At 37.7% G+C, this 14,620-nt stretch overlaps 1 protein-coding gene across 1 annotated transcript; it reads left to right on the top strand.

Annotated features, from left to right (window-relative positions):
- The first annotated feature begins 3,851 nt into the window (after window positions 1-3,851).
- Window positions 3,852-12,718, top strand: vps33a (VPS33A core subunit of CORVET and HOPS complexes). The gene is made up of 13 exons (XM_027009336.2): window positions 3,852-3,971; window positions 4,486-4,551; window positions 5,247-5,374; window positions 5,734-5,920; window positions 6,433-6,549; window positions 7,040-7,214; window positions 7,834-8,027; window positions 8,348-8,474; window positions 8,630-8,697; window positions 9,086-9,223; window positions 9,412-9,549; window positions 10,168-10,336; window positions 11,953-12,718. Exons 1-13 carry the CDS (start codon window positions 3,870-3,872, stop codon window positions 12,144-12,146), a joined length of 1,803 nt encoding a protein of 600 aa, XP_026865137.1. The 5' UTR covers window positions 3,852-3,869; the 3' UTR covers window positions 12,147-12,718.
- The last annotated feature ends 1,902 nt before the right edge of the window (window positions 12,719-14,620 follow it).

Raw genomic sequence — 14,620 nt, 5'->3', positions numbered from 1 at the left:
ATATATATATATATATATATATATATATATATATATATATATATATATATATATATATATATATATATATATATATATATAGATATATATATATAAATCTATATATATATATATATATATATATATATAGATATATATATATAAATCGTGAATGCTTAACTAAATTGAAATATTTATAAATTGTTTATATTTCCTTTTTATATACCCATTTCATTTAATAATATTGCAGGTAATACTGTCATACAATTAAACAGTTATTAGCTACTTTATGTTGTTCTCATAATATTACTCCATATTGATTTCTAAATATAAGAGGGAACAAAACTATGGTTACACTTTCCATTAACTAAGTTTTGTATTAATTGTAACCTCAATCGGCCACATCATATATATATATATATATATATATATATATATATATATATATATATATATATATATATATATATATATATATATATATATATATATATATATATATAAAATTTAAAATGTCTTGCTGTGATGTGTATAAGCATGCTATAACACAAGAATTTCCTTCGTAGGAAATACTTTCCAGACACTTATAATGGTCCTTCTCACCTGTAGTGCACTGCAAGTTTATTCTGCACCAAATCACCAAATAGTTTTTCTCCAGACAGTGTCATCAGCACTCTGTGAGAGCTATGTAAGTTTCTATGAAATCTTGTACTTTGTGGCAAAAAACTCAGGGTTTATAATAAGAATAAATATACATATGCACTGGATGATTGTGAAATATACTATTTTGTTTGTATCTTTTTCAGAGAAGCATCGTCAGTAACTGTGCACCTGTGACAAGCATGGCTGGAATATCAAATGATACTACCAATTCTGCTTGTGCTTTCACAAAATATCTCAGTGTGTTAGAACAAAGAATTTCTGATAATGCCATTAAGAGCAGGACCAAAAACCTGGAATACCAGTTTGGCAGCTATTTCTCAGTAAAAGACTGCAATTATACATCAAACCTGGATATGAGAATTACAAGCAAGGAGGATTATGACATAAAATGTCTGGGCTTAAATGTACTCGAAAGCCTATGTTCATGGTTAGAGGGGTAAAAACCTTTGTTTTCTAAGTTGTGATATGCCTATATAAAGGTCCAAGCTTTTTATTATTATTTATTATCATTATTTATACTACTTTGAATAAACTTTTGGACTGTAATATATTATTTTTGGAATGTAATAATCTCTTTGATGGAGAAAGAAATCTTGCAACAAAATCTGCATTACCACATCTTTGAGAATAGTATATTTAATATAGAAACAACTGTAGAATAAATTATAAACAAATTTTTTATATCTTTGTATTCAGTGGCCTCTTTTTCACGAGCAAGCATTAAGGTGTTGGCATATTCCTTTTGGATTTTTGTCCATACTGTCTCAATCACATAATTTTTTGGGTGCACATTTATACTGCAGACTCTCAGTTCCTCAAGGTTTTCAATCTTTCCAAACTTCAGTTGTCCAGGTCTGATTATAACATTGCTTTTTTATCACAATTTTCACATAGACCATCCATTCAGTGATTCTACACACCACTCCTGAGCTGGTATTTGAGTATTTGTTGCCTGTTTATTAGCTTTAACAAATTTGACCTCTCTACATCTGTCCTATTCACAGAGTGCCTTTGCCCACAACTGCCACTCAGTTGTTACAAAATCACTTAGATTACACATCTTATCCAGCAAAATATTAGAGCGGCTAAAGCTCCACACTGTATGCTTGCTTTATATATTGAATTGCAGAAGCATTACATGATGTTTTAAAGGAGCAGATTGTTACTAATTGTTACTTATTATATTGCATGCATTTCACTCTACATCACTAGGGGTAGGATAAGCAGGACATGCACTTCAGCGGTCTTGAGATGATGGCGTGGTCTCCACGAGGGTCCCCAGGATGGTGTGGTCCCCAAATAAAAAATGTACAAAAATAAACATTGAAAAGGGCTCCGACCTTGCAGTGGGGCCCCAGAATATTGCGCTACACCACTGCTATACACCTTAATGTAATTTGCAACTGGAGTGACAGAGTATTATTGTTAGGTTAAAATTGTTATGAACAATCATGTCTGTCGTTCAGATGTCCATTACAAATACTCGGAGAGCCATATGCCTAATCAAAACACAGGGGTGAAGTTCTCAGCAAGAAGCTCTAAGTATACTGAGGAGTGTCAGAGAATATATGTATATGTGTGTATTTGTGTGTGTGTGTGTGTGTGTATATGTGCGTGTGTGTGTGTGCATGTGTGTGTGTTTGTGTGCATGTGTGTGTGTGTGCATGTGTGCGTGTGTGTGCATGTGTATGTGTGCGTGTGTATGTGTGTGTGTGTATATGTGTGCGTGTGTGTGTGTGTGTGTGTGTGCGTTTGTGTGTGTGTGTATGTGTGCGCGTGTGTGTGTATACTGAGGAGTATTCTGAGGAGTGTCAGAGAATATATGTATGTGTGTGTGTTTGTTTGTGTGTGTGTGTGTGTGTGTGTGTGTGTATGTGCGTGTGTGTGTGCGTGTGTGTGCATGTGTGTGCGTGTGTGTGTGCGTGTGTGCATGTGTGCGTGTATGTGTGCATGTGTCTGTGTGCGTGCGTGTGTGCACGCGTGTGTGTGTGCGTGCGTGTGTGCGTACGTGTGTGTGCGCGTGTGTGTGCATGTGTGTGTGTGCGTGTGCGTGTGTGTGTGCGTGTGTGTCTGCATGTGTGCGTGTGTGTGTGGGTGTGTGTGTGCGTGCCTGTGTGCATGTGTGTGTGTGTGTGTGTGTGTGTGTGTAATAAAACAGGAAAGTAGTGTAGAGAGTAGAACAAAGATAAGTAAAGGGGTCAACATGTTATATATAATGTATAAATTAAAAGAACATAAACTGATCATTAAAAAAGGTTAACAAACATCGCGATAGGCATGGAAGTGAGTGGGGTAGCAGTTTCCCCCCAAGGACAGTGAGTACATAATGCTTCACTCAGTGGTTCACAGTACACAGATTACGAAAACTAGGCATAGAAACAAATGTTTAAGTGGTTATGTGGTTCTGTTTCAGTGAACTGAGTGATATACTCTATGATGTTGTCTGTTTCGATGATATCATCACAGAATAATGATGTTCTATATAATTCTTCAGAAATACCACATAAGGCTAACCCATGCTTAGTAAGATTTAACTATGTGATTCACTATAGTATCGTTTCCGCTTACCCCAAAAAAAAAAAAAAAAAAAAAGTGATGCTTTGATGCATGGAAACTTTTGGTAAAAACAGGTTCATGTAAAATGGCAGTATGTTTCTGATCATTTTTATGTATGCTTTCTCAATCTTGGCCAGGACGTTCTCATATTAATGAATTTTTGGTCATGTTCTGTTTGTTCTTTAAACAACTCTTTACTCTTTTTATAGCCTTGGTTCATAGTGGTACAAAAATCTATATTTTTCTTAAAGATTAGTGGGGTTTTTAGTACAAATGTAAATTTGCAGAGGTATATGGCACTGGTGTTGAAAATATTACAAATCCTATTTTTCAACTGGCTCTAACTTTTATTTTTCTTCAGAATGCCATTTTTTTAAGTTTATAAGACATGATTGCAATGTGCAGTTCAAAACGTTTGGTAACATAATTGCTTCTTTCACTTTGTAGATTGAAAGTTGTAGCCATTTTATGATGTTTAATTTAATTTAAAATAAGTATTTACCCCTATTATGCTTTTTTAAAAATCTGATTATGTACGTAAATAGTTGGTGCGAAGAAACTTTTATTTTGACATCATTCGATTTGCTATTGGTATTATTCACATGACGCTGAAGGGAACTCAGAATCATGTGACATTTCACATGATTCTGATAGTTCCCTTCCGTCGAAAGATGGCTGCGCACTTATCTTATGGCAGAGTCAATTTAAACATTTTGAGAGAAGCCGCACGGAAAGAGCTTCGTGAATTTCTCGACAAATGTGCTGGGAGCAAGGTAATCTTTTTAAGGAATGTTACTGTGGATGCATTTTTACGTTCATATTTTGCTAATATTAACCAGCTAACTTAACATCGGCCGTCGGTAGTGTCATTTAAGTAAGGTTTATGACTGGTTTTCAGTGGGACATTTAAGTGGTCGCACTCTTTGAGGCATTGGCTTTAGATTACACAGCCGTTTGTTTGTTTCTTTGCTTTTTTGTTTGGTTTTTTGCTTTATGAAGTGGATCAATGTTAATGTATATGTTTGGATTATTATTATTATACTGTCTACAATGTCCGGGTCACAAACACCCCCCCCCACCCCGCCCCTACCGTTAATCAGTGTGCTCTCTGCACATACACAATCTTTACATGAACATCTTACCAGGGCAATCCAGCTGATCTGGGAAAAAATAAGATGACAAATGGCACCCTTAAACAACTTATCCGGGATGCCATCCTGTCTTGTGATGTTACAGATGGTGGTTGTTCTTGTTGCTCTGGCTTCAGTTTTCTCTTTTTGTCTGTAGGCTATTGTCTGGGATGAGTACCTTACTGGCCCATTTGGGTTAATAGCGCAGTATTCATTGTTAAAGGTGAGAAAGTTAAGTTCAACTAGTGAACAAATATAATGCATGATTCTCTGCATGTATGTTCAGAAGGTATACACAATGACTTTTCAATTTGCCTGCTTCCAAGCAGTATTATTAATTCTTTTAACACTGAGATTTACATTGCCTTGAAAAATGCTGGTGAATGAGAGCCTTTTCTGCCTTTAACACTTCCTAATTTCAAGTGAAAAAATGTCTGAGGACATGTTGATGAAGTAAAGCCTACATGCATCGCATTAAATGCATATTATAATCAAGATCATTTAAAAACATACTAAACTGTTGTTCATAGAATGTTACATCGCCTATTACCACTCTCTACTTCATCCAACAATATCTGCATGGCAGGTGTGGCAGCATCTGACCCATGCAGAACTATTCTGCAAGCCTCTATGTTAAAAATAATCTGTTTCTTATTGCATATAATTTGGCTTATTGATGATTTTTATTGAACACAGTCTGTAGTGATAACAGAGCACTGGAGGTGTGTATGCCTCTTGTTGGGAATTGGTGAGAAGAGGTGAAAGGCAGTAATAGGTATTACTCCTCATTATCCTCTGAGTAAATTGTGAAGAATGTGTTGTGTAGAACTCTATGTAAAATAACGGTCTAGAAAATCATGTTCAACTGTGTATTGGACTAAGTGGTGTGCATGCTGAGTTCATTGCTTTCTTTCCAAGGAACATGAAGTGGAAAAAATGTTCACACTCAAAGGAGGACGGGTGCCCCCTGCTGACGTCAAAAACATTATCTTCTTTGTCCGACCGAGACTGGAGTTAATGGACATCATTGCAGAGAATGTAATAAGGTTAGTCTCTCTCTCTCTCTTTCTCACTCTCTCTCGCTCTCTCTCTCTCTCTCTCTCTCTCTCTGTCTCTCATTCTCTTGTTCTCTCTGTTTTATTATTATTATTTTTTTAAATGTTGTTCTTCTCAGGCTCATTGCAGTTCTCTGATTGCTTAATAATTGAGTAATTTGACGCTTATGTGTTCCAAAAGATTAATCATCGTAATATGTATGAGGTCCCCAGAATGTGCACTGAACCTCACCACCTTTGTGCTATTTTAATGAATATATATACACAATTGTTTTTATGTTGCCGTGATCCGTCACTCCTACAGGCTGTATAACGGCTCCTCTCCCCCTTGACCTGTGTTCTCCTCCCAGTGAGGAGAAGTTGCCTGCACCACGGGAGGCCCACATCCTGTTTGTGCCTCGCCGGAGTCTGCTGTGTGAGCAGAGGCTGAAGGAGCAGGGAGTTCTGAACTCCTTCACCAACATTGACGAGTACATCCTGGACCTCATCCCTTATGATGGAGACCTGCTTTCCATGGAGTCTGAGAGCGCCTTCAGGGTATGGGGGTGACTGTTTTTCTACATTGGTGATTGCTTTTGGAACCAGTACGTTCAGAGGCTGCTGTTTGAAAACTGACTTCTATGTGAAAGTTCAAGGTTATGTTGATGCCCAGATTTTCCACTAAATAAATTCATTAAATATGAAATGACCATCATTTTGTTCTTTCTGCAGGGTAGCTTGAGTTTTGCTAATGGTTGAAAAGGCAATCTGTGAAGTCTGTGGGCTCTTGAATGTGTAATCATATCAGTATTAAACACTGACAAACCCTAATATTGCATATGAGCCAAGTGCTTTGATGTTTAGACGATAGAGCACAGTACTCATAGACATAGACATAGCACTCCTTTTCTCCAGGAGCAGGGTTTGGGGAAGGTGACCTTGATTAAATGTGGAGTATAAGCAGTCTGCCATATTTTGTTTTCTTATTTTGACAAGCAGTTGCATGTAATAGTAATTTTCTCTGACATCACATCAAGAATTTCTCCCTTGTCTTGTTTTGGTTTCTGTAGGAGTGTTACCTTGAGAATGACCAGACAAGCCTGTTTCACACTGCAAAGGGTCTGATGACACTGCAGGCTCTGTATGGAACCATACCGCAGATCTTTGGCAAAGGAGAGTGTGCAAGGGTGAGTGTGAAAGCAGCTAGCCCTTGTAGACACTTATTTCTCTCTCCCCTTCATTTAGGTGCACTTCTAATTCACCATTAGTTTTTCCAAGTTTTCTTTTTATTATTATTTTTTTTTAGAGATTTTCCAACATATTCAGCATGTACAGCGGAATTCAGTCATGTACAGCTATATTTTTTTCAAGTGTTTTTTGGCAGACATTCATATACCAGTGCAGCCATTTCAGCAAATGTTTATAGATTAATAGGCTGTTTTAGAAATCTTTAAATAGAGTGTAATTATGATCTACATTTTTATTCGCATTTTATTACTTTTAGTTTTAATTGCAGCATTGTTGTGCTGTTGCTATAGCAATATTCTCCTCATATATTATGTGAAAAATGCGAAGCCACATATTGCTTCCCTGAATCAGAGAGTATTCGCTTCCTCACTGTCTGTTTCTGTGGTTATTTGGCTTGCACTATGTCTAAAACTGTCTCCTTCTGTGTAGCACGTGGCTAACATGATGTTGCGGATGAAGAGGGAGTTTGCTGGCAGTCAGAATCAGATCCTGCCCGTGTTCGACACGCTGCTGCTGCTGGACCGTAACGTGGACCTTCTCACACCACTGGCCACACAACTCACCTACGAGGGTCTCATCGATGAGATCTATGGCATCACCAATGGTCTGTGTTCATAAGATGTTCGTCTTAGCTTTGTATATTAGCTGTCATTTGTAAGATGCAATAAGCAGTTCTTGAAAATATCAGGACCTGATACATACATTGTATTGGCAACAGTATGTGGACACTTGGCCATCACACACACATCTTTGCACAATATTTTGGAGATCTAGGAAGGCAGAAATTTCACAAACCATCTTGTGGACATTCCATGGTAGTGCTATGTTGAATGTCATCTAGCTCTTTGCTACAGCTCATTCTGTTGCCAGTGTTTGTCTATGGAGATTGCATGGCTATGTGCTTCAGAAACCTGTTAGTATTGGTCTTGATTGAAACATCTGAACTCAATAATTAGAAAGGGTGTCCACGTAATTTTGGCCAGGCCATTTTGTGTATATTAAATTTTGGCTAGGCAATGTAGTGTATATTTTTGACAAAATCAAAGTGAAGAAATGCCACAACACTGTACATTTTACTGCCATACCTTCTGTAGAGCTTAATTAACTAGCCAATAAGTTGAATCAGGGCTGGTAAAGCGAGATCTGCTGTAGCCATTCATGTACAGTCCAAGTTCTCAGTTGTGATTCTGATCAATGTGTCCAAAATGGCTTTGCTACATAAGGTTATGTGAAGCTCCCTCCTGAGAAGTTTGCCCAGAAGAAGCCAGGAGAAGGAGGTAAAGATCTACCCACAGAGCCCAAGAAGCTGCAGCTGAACTCGGCTGAGGAGCTTTATGCAGAAATCCGAGACAAGAACTTCAATGCTGTAGGGGCAGCCCTGAGCAAAAAAGCCAAGATAATCTCTGCAGCGTTTGAGGTGAGTACTGAAGCACAGGTCTAATACTTCGGTTTTGGAAAAGTTCGGTAATGGAAAAGTTGACCGAATGCAGTGTGAAATATGGCCAATTTTACAGTCTCACTTGGTTGGGCAGACATCAAAAAAAGATTTTAAAAAATATATTGAATACAAATCTGTTTGCAAAACTGCAACACACCCAAATTCAGCCTTTTGAATTTTTATGCAAAGAAACTAACAAAGCACCTTTTAGAAATCTAGAAAACCTAGAAAAAAAAGATTGCTTTCCAATAGGCTGTGTCTTAAATCAGTCACTGGTTGGTGTTGGTGACCTTTCCTAGGAACGACATAATGCAAAGACCGTCGGGGAGATTAAGAACTTTGTATCCCAGCTTCCACACATGCAGGCTGCTCGGAGCTCGCTGGCCAATCATACCTCCGTGGCTGAGCTCATCAAGGACATTACCAGTGCGTTTGAGCCTTTTTCATTGCCATTATTCCACACTTCTTCTTATAAGAATTTTAAACCTATTTCTGGAGATAATTTATGCTTGGTCGTAATAGGGATCTGAAAAACTGGCATTCAGAGTTTAATATTTAAGTTTACTGATTTTTCTGTTCAGCCTCAGAATCTTTTTTTGACAATTTGACGGTTGAGCAAGAGTTTATGACCGGAGTGGACACAGACAAGGTACCTATTTTTTGTGTAAATAAATAATTTTATTTTGATTTATAGTTGAATAAAATAAGGATTAAATAAGTGTAGGCTTTCAATTAATCTTGCACAGCATGTGTAGACCCATAGTCAATTATTTGAGTCAGTGCATGTTTGAAGGTAATGATGATGGGCAGTGGTTAAGGTATGTGATTGTAATCAGAAGATTGCCAGTTAAAGCCCCACCACTGCCAAGTTGCGAATGTTGGGCCCCTGAGCAAGGCCCTTAACCCTCAGTCGCTCAAGTTGAATTCAGTCATTTGCTGAAATCAGTTTGAAATCAGTGAGTTGCTTTGGATAGTGTCAGCTAAATGCCATAAATGTAAATGTAGTGATAGATGAACATGAACCTGTCTTCATGCAGATCAACACGTACATAGAGGACTGTATCGCACAGAAGGATCCACTTATCAAGATCCTCCGGCTAGTCTGCATGCAGTCTGTCTGCAACAATGGCCTGAAACAGAAAGTGCTTGACTACTACAAGAGGGAGATTCTGCAGGTGCATTTGAATTTCCAGAGCAGATGATAACCGGTTCTGTACTGACATGTCTCACCTCTACCCAAAAAGACTTGCTACTAGTCTTCAATTTGCAGTTTCCTTTGTTGTAAACGCAGGACTTGTGGATGGTTATTGCTATATCTGTATCTTTAACAGGCCCTCAATGGGACCCTTTTTGTTTTATGCAGACGTATGGATACGAACACATCCTAACCCTCAACAACCTGGAGAAGGTTGGCTTGCTTAAACCACAGACCACAACAAGGAACAACTATCCCACCATCAGAAAAACCCTCAAGCTTTGGATGGAGGATGCGAATGAGCAGGTTAGTCCGAAAAGACTGGTGAGGGGAACTGATCACCACAGCGATTGCTGTGAGTTTGGTTTTCATTTGATTGCAACTTGAATTGTCTGCATCTTGAGTGGGACAAACCTTGCATATGGCCAAAATGATTTTACCCTGGTCTAGTTATGAGGTGACAAAAATACTGTAAGCAGTACTTGTCTTCAAACCAAACAAAATATTCCAAAAATCTTTAAGTGTTTCAGGTAATGGGTAAGTTTGAACTTTGTGATGTGGTGATATTGAACAATAACAGTAACAATTGAACCATAGTAACAGTTCCACACTGTTTCTACTTCATAAGAAGCATGCATTAAAGTTATTTGATGTAAAGTATAACTAGTTGTTGATGGATATTAGATTTTATAGCAATATTTAAAGATTGAGTCGCATTAACGATGCTGTACCCTCTTTTCGTTTACACATATGCTTGCAAATTGAATGACAATAAAATTGAACTGAATTGAATTGAATCTGAATGTGTTAAGCTCAGATGTACACACCCTAAGGGGTAGCATTTTAAATATTTTATGTCACTAATTTTATTGCCCTTAACATGTGGTCCTCGTGCTAACAATTGATGCAACGTCTCTACACTAGAACCCCAATGACATCTCGTACGTGTACAGCGGCTATGCGCCGCTGAGTGTGCGGCTCACCCAGGTGCTGGCCCGGCCGGGCTGGCGGAGCATCGAGGAGGTGCTGAAGATGCTGCCTGGCCCACACTTCGAGGAGAGGCAACAGCTTCCGTCTGGGCTCCATAAAAAACGTAAGGGGCCAGTTTGTGAGTATGTAGTTCAGTGCTGATTTATTTGTTTGTGACATTGCAGGAAGGAGCGAGGCATGGCAAGTAAAAAACAAAACAAATCAAGAACACTAACAAAGAGACAGTAAGATGCTCAGAGAATGTTTGAAGACGGCTTGGCGTACTACCCAGTGCAAGGCTTATGTGAAGCACTGGACTTCAGCACTTGCGGGGTTTAAATAGGGTGAATACAATGACAATAACAGGTGTGTGTAATGATAAGTAACCTGGTGATTGAGAGCAAGTAAGTTATCAGGGTGTGTGATTGGTGATAGGTGTAGTGTTTTAACTGGGTATCAGCAATATTGTGACAATATTAAAAGGTGTGTTATAAGAACATAAAGAATATTATTAATATGTGAAGTGGGCTGTTACCAGCTCTGACAAATATGTGGCAACCTATATACTATGTTTTGTACATGCTTTATATCGATGCTAAAGAAATATAATAAGGAAAGTATATTGGAGTTTTCTGTCTATATGTTGATGAAAATCGCTGCAATTGGCAGCAAAATTGAATGTAATTTGATAGTCAAGTTTTACAACTTTGATAAGAAAATGCTAAAAGGTTATGTCTGATTTTAGACCAACAAAATGGATGCCAACATCAGGAATCCCAAGGAAATCTGTTCCACTTAACCACCAATTTGCCGTGATCAAACCTATTTTATTTGGACTAACAAAGGTTTACCTACAATTACTCTGACAAAATATCTTTATATAAGCTGCAGGGGTTGGGATATATGTTTTATACTTTTGTGTGTGCCAGTTTTGTGGTCAGATGCTCAGAGGGCATTTTGTCACAATTTACAACAAAGACAGCAGATAATTCCACTGAGGAAACACAAGCACTAGCATGTGGTTGCTGTAGATAAGAGAAGCTTTTGTCTCTCACATGTTTTATTAAACCTCTGTGTTATGCATTGGTGAGGCTGGACTTCTGGATTAATTATGGGGATGAACATGTGTCACAAGAATAACAAATGCAAATTGTGTTTACAGAATATTTTAAAATAGTTATACAAATAGTTATATTTCTAAACATCAAAATTTTGTTTTTAAACAGTGTATTGAATTATAAGTATTGTGTTAAATGTGTTATTGTTTTTTGATAAAAGTTAATAATAGATTTTGTTAGTGATGTTGAGATGCTACTTTAAGTCTGGGTTATTAATAGTGCTGTTATTGCATGTTGGTACCTGCCATGTTCTGTTGACAGTGAGGTGATAATTGATGATAATTGCAGCTGGCATGTGTATGTGCATTTCTCTGTTTGTCTTTGGTAGTGGGGGAGGATGTTTGCAAGAGTTAGGGTCTTTAATCATTTCAGTGCAAGGTGATTTGATTTATATCTCACATCCAAACTACCATTAAACATATAGAAACATGAAACAGCAAATATGTATTCATCCTGTTTAGTCTCGTTGTTTTATTGTTGATATCTGGTATATTACTGGAAGGTTCCAGAAATATTTATATAATGGGGAAATCATGAAGTGCAAAAAAATTGTCATGATTTTTTTTTTTTTTAAATCATGTTTTTATGTCAGCAGCAAACATGTACCACTTTGAATTTGCAGGCCAGCAGGGAGAGAACAGGACCACACTAGTCTTCTTTCTTGGTGGTGTAACATATGCAGAGATCGCTGCTCTCCGCTTCTTGTCTCAAATGGAGGACGGAGGGACGGAGTACATCATCGCCACCACCAAACTCATCAACGGCACCAGCTGGGTCAAGTCTCTTATGGACCGACCTGAGGCCCAAATCCTCTAAAGCTGCCTCACCAGCCATTTCCGGAGTGGTCCAGTTTAATTCCTGTCTGTCTGCAGCTTCTAATGGACTTTATGATGGATCTCTTCAGATGCTGAAGCGGCCTGCCTTTCATTCTTTCTTTACAGATTCTTCAGCAATTAATCATTGTAAATTCGCAGTGTAGGCACTGTTAACAGCTTGTTTAGTTATCTGTTGCCACGATGACTGCTTTATAGACATCCTCACATGTAACTACACAGTATCTTACCATCAGCTTTCAGTTACATTGACCATTTCATTGTCAGTCAAGGACATTTTGTTGGTCACGGTTATTGTTATGTTTGAGCTGTTATGCTGTAGAGCAAATGAACAGTTTACAGTTCCACATATTAAAAAAGAACTGAGAATTGAATTTAGTTGCTGAGGAGATATATATGTAATAACTATATAGTTATTACATATGCTATTACTTTAGTCACTTATTGTATCGAGGTTGTCCTCTTTAAGATGGCTTTTTTTTTGTATAGAATGCCTATGTGTGTATAGATTGTTATGGTTACTTCCCATGTAAATAAAAAGGCACTAACAAATAAGTCTGTCCACCGTTTAAGTGACAAAAGGTAACCTGCGTATATAGCGTGTCTGTTAACGAGAGTTGTAATAACCTCCAGTAAAACTAACAGCTCATCAGTAGCTCATACATCTCCCCAGCACATACTGCACGTATGTCATAACTGTCGGCCCGAGAAGCACGACAGCATGGCTAACTGGAAAAGGGAGCGTAAAGTGAAACGTCAGCGGTCTTCTTCCTATAGTGGCAATTAGTGCTATAACAGGCCTCCCGATCAGCCGATAATGGGCCTCTGTCTGGAGGTCTGGCCCTGGATGGAGCATGATTTGACAGCGGATGATGCTGATTGAATCAAGGGGCCATTTGCTCTCTCTTCCGGACAAACCCTTCTGTGCTAGAGATGAGAGGCTGATCTCAGTACTGATCGATAGCAGCATCGCGCAGAAACCAGCGGGGATGGGAAAGAATCGACAATGTAAAAACCTAGCAGCTGTATCATTAAAGCATTTGCACTCTCCTTATTAGCCGAATAGGAAACATTAGGTAATTCACGTCAGAAATAAAATATATCCAAAGGAAAAGAACAATAGAAGCAACCTTAACTCAAGGCTATTTTAACCACTTCGAATTCTAAATTATTTTAGGACTTTTGGCCATTTTATATAGCATATATAAACCTTATAAATTATAAGTTTATTCCCTGTCAAGTCGATTTAACATTGCATAACGTGTGAACTGACATAATTTCTTCTTCGTTGGTGAACTGGGAATGAGATGGGCCGAGACTCGCCCAAGGAGCAGGTGCTAGATGCTCTGTTTGTACCATTAGGAGGACCCAAGGGTTTCGTGGATCTTGTAATCAATTTAATTGCCTCCTTTTGGCCACTCCTATGGCATAAGGACTTGCAGCACGACTTTTTCGGCTTTATCAGAGGCAGGTCACAGACAAGCGAGAGGGAGACGATCATCATTTTTTGTGCTATTTGAAGACAATTTTAAGCGTTGTCAGGTAAGTAATCGATTTACTCCTTAAAGCCCAAACAGTCCCGATAAAACTCAAGTGAAACATAGCTTATATATGATAATGTTTTCTGATTTCTTTTCTTTTTTTTTTTTTAACTTTAAGAACTTTTAAACAGAACCATACGTTACCGCTGAAACGGACAGCAAAGATTATTTTGTGATATGGGTTCTCTGGAAATCTTTCGGTGCACGGAAATACTTCACAGAACTTCACCTTACTATATATCTTCGTAGTAAAGCTAAAAGAGTGATAGAAGTTTCTTTTTATTTATTTCTTGTTTTATTTTGGACTATTTATTGTTTTTACCTTTCACAAGTTTAAATAACGAAATCCAGACACGAAAAACTTAGGTTTTCCTATGAAAATTACAGGCTTCCAGGTATTTGACATTATATGCTATTTCAGTTCATAATTTAAAAAAAAATAACTCATTAATGTAATTACATTGGGAAATTGTTATAAATAAAAAACGAATGTCATGAATATCTTTCAGCATCCTAAAGCTGTAGATTAGTTAAGCAGACAGATAAATGAATATAGAAAATTTCAACAATTTAAATACTTCGTCTATTAGAATACCAATCAATGAAATGCATCTCTTGTTAATATTTTACTGTGAAAATTTGATTTTAACAATCAAACAAGGAAATATTTATGTCAACAGGTTTCTGAGCCTTCTTGTCTCTTTGAAGAAGCTTGAAAGCTTAACAAGTTTGAAGATGGAAGTGCATTTTGAATCAGAACCTTTGTCCCTTCGCTTTCTTCGGACTTTGCGAGAACTCTTGAGATTTGTCCTCTTTACATACACCGTGTTATTTGGTGCCTTGATCCTTGCCGGATGGACTACCTACTTCATTGTTGCTAAATAAACAAAGACACAATCTTCCAATTAATCAAAGG

The sequence above is a fragment of the Electrophorus electricus genome, chromosome 5 (assembly GCF_013358815.1).
Source record: "Electrophorus electricus isolate fEleEle1 chromosome 5, fEleEle1.pri, whole genome shotgun sequence".
NCBI lineage: Eukaryota > Metazoa > Chordata > Actinopteri > Gymnotiformes > Gymnotidae > Electrophorus > Electrophorus electricus.
This window is presented reverse-complemented; position numbering and strand designations above follow the sequence as displayed.